The 4,578-nt window shown below is 36.2% G+C and overlaps 1 protein-coding gene across 1 annotated transcript in view; it reads left to right on the top strand.

The window, feature by feature from the left end:
• pappaa (pregnancy-associated plasma protein A, pappalysin 1a) overlaps window positions 1-4,578 on the top strand; it is a 108,744-nt gene that overhangs the window by 68,868 nt on the left and 35,298 nt on the right. Inside the window, exons 8-10 of the mRNA XM_037692009.1 lie at window positions 1,301-1,411; window positions 2,693-2,828; window positions 3,103-3,316. Coding sequence (XP_037547937.1) covers window positions 1,301-1,411; window positions 2,693-2,828; window positions 3,103-3,316 — 461 coding nt within the window. The remainder of the gene's footprint in view (window positions 1-1,300; window positions 1,412-2,692; window positions 2,829-3,102; window positions 3,317-4,578) is intronic.

Raw genomic sequence — 4,578 nt, 5'->3', positions numbered from 1 at the left:
TCGACCACATACATCCATTTGCTGTTTGGATTGTAGGTTTCACTGTTTGTTTCTGGCTGTGCTTGTTCTGAACTAACTTGCTGCTGCTCAAGAGCAACACTCAGTGGTAATCTGATTTGACCACTTTTATTACAGTGCTCAGGTATGGCACTCTACCTGTGTTTAGCCTGAGAAATATCTGTTTTTGTCACCACAATTTGTATTGCTATAGAGTAATATTTGGTTCAAGAGCACAAACCTTTGATCATAACCTAAAAAAATGACGAATAAAACAGTTGAAATCACATCTTGATTACTATGTGGCCATAACGTTCCAGAAGCAAGAGCGACTTTCAATATAACTTTTGTTGCAATTTTTATGTAAGAGAATATTTGATAGCCCACAGACATTTCCTTTCAGTTTTAAATCACATTGTTCAGACGTTGGCCAAATCACTCACATCATCAAACCGGAGCTTGGACTACATGACTGCACAACTTGTAGACAGGTTTGGAATGAGCTTTAACAGGCCAGAACATGGCGAGTACATTAAACAGACACTAGTACAAAGCAGGAGCAGCGACAGAAGGAAGAGGGATATCAATCACGTGGCACATCTCACAAGATGCTCAAGTTTGTTGACAGGACAAAAAAACAAACAGCACTTCCTGCAAAGCACATCTGCTGAAACAGCTGTGAAGCAGCTGACAGATGTTTAAAAGGGGTCACAGCATTGTCTCAGGGCCAAGACTCTGACCAAAAACACTTTTGATTCTTTCAATTTACTGATTTTTCCTGAATACACCCCTATATTTTGAAAATGTTTATATGTTTATTTCCATACAAAAGCAGTCGTATCTGGAATATGTTACACAATGTAATTTTTTACAAAACTGACCCATTCTTACAAAAGCAGTGCTTGTTTTCCTCACTGACCAACTTTACTGTTTTAGGTAACTTGAAAAATATCTGGAATTAGCTGCAGAATGTTCCAAATATGTAGGAGAGGAGTAAAAAACAAACAAACAAATAAACAAAAACAACAATTAAAAAAACTCAGAAGAAATAGAATACACAACTAACACTATGTAACAAAAAAAAAAGAGTAAAAGTCGCCTTCTACTTTTCAGTTTTAAATTTTCATTTTAATTTGAAATGTAAAAAAACATGAAAATGATTTTTTTTTTTTTAATCACAGATACGAGGTTTTTGCTGGACAGCGAGGATTTGTAGGCTGCCAACATCTATTTGAAAAACTGTCAGGGTAAAGGATGTTGAAAAAATAACTACTCCTCTTTCTTTACTCTTGTATTTTCCCAGACATGTCAGTCGAAGGTTTTTGATCTATCTGATGGAGTCTCCCAGTATGCGTGGTTCCCCTGTCGTGAAGCTGATCAATCTACCTATGGATATACTACTTACTGGCTGAAGGTAAGAATATTGTCTATTAAAAACAGTTTCATGTTACACCTGAAAAGAAGTATTTTGCTGAGATGTCCCTGCAGTTAATGTGAAACTGCTGTTCTGCTATTTGATAATAATGAATCTTTATATGATTAAGGCACATTCATTAGTTCAAGCATTAAGTAATCGATGTTATGCTTCAGCACGCTATCAGTTAGCTTATTTAATGACTCCCTGTAGTGAAAATCCATTCGTGAACCTTGTTATTATTTGACAAATAACGAGCAATTTTTTTTTTGTTGCTGTTCATGGGATTGTTTTCATTTGGAATAGAACGCAGACAGTGAGGATTTCTTTTGCAATTTGTTGTTATTGGATTTATTATTTATTTAAAGCACCTTTCCCAAGTCCATTACTCTTTTACGCTTTTATAAGAGGTAAGGATCGCAAGTTATTTATCTGCATGTGTGAGACTATCAACATTTTTGCAATAATTTGGGGATTTTAACAAACAATTGTGCACTTTGTGTCAGATATCACGACATGTTTGAACAAGTTGAGGCGATCCAAAGCAATAAATGAGGGAATTCTCTCCTAGAAAGTATTCAAAGTATCATCACTTATTTGCCTTTCATTCATTGCTTTCATAAGCAGCTGTGCAACAACTTTTAAACTAACTTAAAATCATGACTAATGGATGAGCACTTTTGTTGCCTTTACTCCTTTTTTTAAGCTTTTCATAATACATAAAAGCAAAAAGTGAGCAGCCATTCTTATTTTAAACAAACCATGAATAATAATAATAATGGTTTCGTCAGGTTCAGTCTGAATAGATGTCCACATTCAATGAAAGAGAGCTTCTATAAATCTTGTGTTGTAACACTGCCTGGTGGCACTTTTCAAGCTTTCAGTGCTGAGAAGTGATGTGACCTTTGACACCTTGAAGGCCCCCGTGGACGCTCGCCATTAACCCCAGCACGGCCCAATCACTTTTTATTTTACGAGCGCTCGTATTTATGGTTTCCTCGATTTGACGAGACATTTTTACGATCAAATATCAGCAAATTTTAAAGTATGGGAAATTGTTTTCTAAGGAAAATAATGTTAAAAGCTTACTACTACTACTAAAACAAATACAATTAAAGAAATAAAAAAGAGGAAGAAATGTTAACTTTTAGGCTTTTATATGACATATGTACTTGATAGCAGGTGGCAGCCTTTAAAATGAAGCCTATCAATAAATACAATTATATAAAATAGTTTTGATAACCGTCATATAGCTGAATGCAACTGTTTCCTTCCATGCAGGCACACTTCTCTCGACCCATGGTGGCAGCAGCAGTGATCATACACCTGGCTGCAGATGGGACTGGCTTCATTGACCACACACAGTGCAACATCACTGTTCAGTTGGTCGACAGTAAAGAGAGCGTTCACAGTCTGGGTGAGAACTCTTATATGAGGTTTCAAATTGCACTTTATTCACCTTTGGAGTCAGACTGCTAAGCGTGAAAAGATGAACTTGTATATCTTATAGAATAAAACAATGGTCTTTACTGCGTGCTCTTGTCTTGATTAGAGTACTTCTGTTCAGCACCAGCATCCCTGATGTCCTCCTGTTCCCAGGGATGGATTAAATCCTGCCTGTCTTCTTTATTTTGCGTCCACCTCACTTTGTTTTGTCTCTGGCTCTTTGGCTTCCAATATCCTCTCTGCAGGTGAGTGGCGTCTGAGCTGCCGCACTAACCCTTTGGTGATCCCAGTGAGACATGACCTGTCCGTGGCCTTTTACCACACCAAGGCTATCCTGGTCATGTTTGCCTGTCGCCTTGTGGCCATCTCCGGCGTTGGCCTGCGGTCCTTCCAGTCTTTTGACCCCATCACTATAAGTGGTTGCCAGAGTAATGAGATCTACAACCCCACAGGACAAAGGTGAGGATAAGAAACAACAATGATAGTATTAATAGAATGGAACACTGCTGCAGATTCATATAAATGAAATACACACCTATTTCAAAGCACACATGCAAAATTAAATTGTTTTTTTCCAAGTCTTCTTACAGAAATAGAGAACTTTATCAGACTAAAACATTGGTGTTATGGGGATATAATTTATGTTGGAAGTATAATCTAACAGATTGGTAAAAGTTGGTTACCAAAAAAAGCACAAACAACAGAAGATGCTTTCTAACATGCAGCATTCGTTAGTTTTGTGAACCAGAACTAAATCAGTTGGAACAATCAGATGTGATTATGTGCCAGCAAGTTATTGAATGCACTCACGGCTACGGCTATAACTGTAAAACAATTGAGCTTACAAGAATAATGCCACAGAAAATTTACAGTTGCTTTAAACCTGTGGTGTATTTCTGCAAATTCCCAACAATGGAACTGCTGCACTGCCTCCAGCACTAAATCTTGTTTACTGTGGCAGCTTGGTTTGTACTGAGTTTGGCTAAAGTTCACACTGCATAAAAAACAGATTGTTTTCATCTTTTCTTAGAAAAATAACCGTCAAGTGAAGATATTTCTTCTCTCCTTTTTCAGTTCTGACTTGCAGCTCAGTCTTTTGGCTTGTCATTCAGGCATTTTAGTTGATGCTTTATGTAGAAGTACCATAATTCCGATGTTGACATTTTTTTCCTATGTGTTGTAAAAACAATGAAATCATAGCATCTGAAGGGAATAGAAAACAGAGATTATTAACTTTAAAGTAAAACCTTTGGCTGTAAAAGTTTCGAGCATAAGAGAATCAGATATTTTTAAAACGATTTACCAAGCGCTAATTACTAAGTGATCGATGACTAGCTGAAGTGTGCCGAAGAAGCAAAAATTTTTTTTTTTAAAGTTGAAATAAAGGAGAACAGAAGTTAACATTTAGAAAATAGAAACTAACAGGACAAAGCAAACAGAAAAACAAAGGCAGAATAAAAAGAAAAAGCAACAGGAGCTAAAAGGAGCAAAATGAACACCCTCCCCCCAAAAAACAAAACAACAAACAAACAAAACAAAAAAAACAACTGAAAGGAGCAAAACTTTAGCTTAAAATGCAAAGAAGCAGAACTGTAGCTAAATTCACATTAAGGAGCACAACAGTATCAAAAAGTGGCAGACTAAAAGAAGTATAAGAATACCGGTACTATATGTATGTGTATATATATATATATATATATATATATATATATATATATATA

This window comes from Nematolebias whitei, chromosome 18, assembly GCF_014905685.2.
Source record: "Nematolebias whitei isolate Nwh7 chromosome 18, NemWhi1, whole genome shotgun sequence".
NCBI lineage: Eukaryota > Metazoa > Chordata > Actinopteri > Cyprinodontiformes > Rivulidae > Nematolebias > Nematolebias whitei.
Note: the sequence above shows the minus strand (reverse complement) of the source record. Positions and strands in the feature narration are given on the sequence as shown.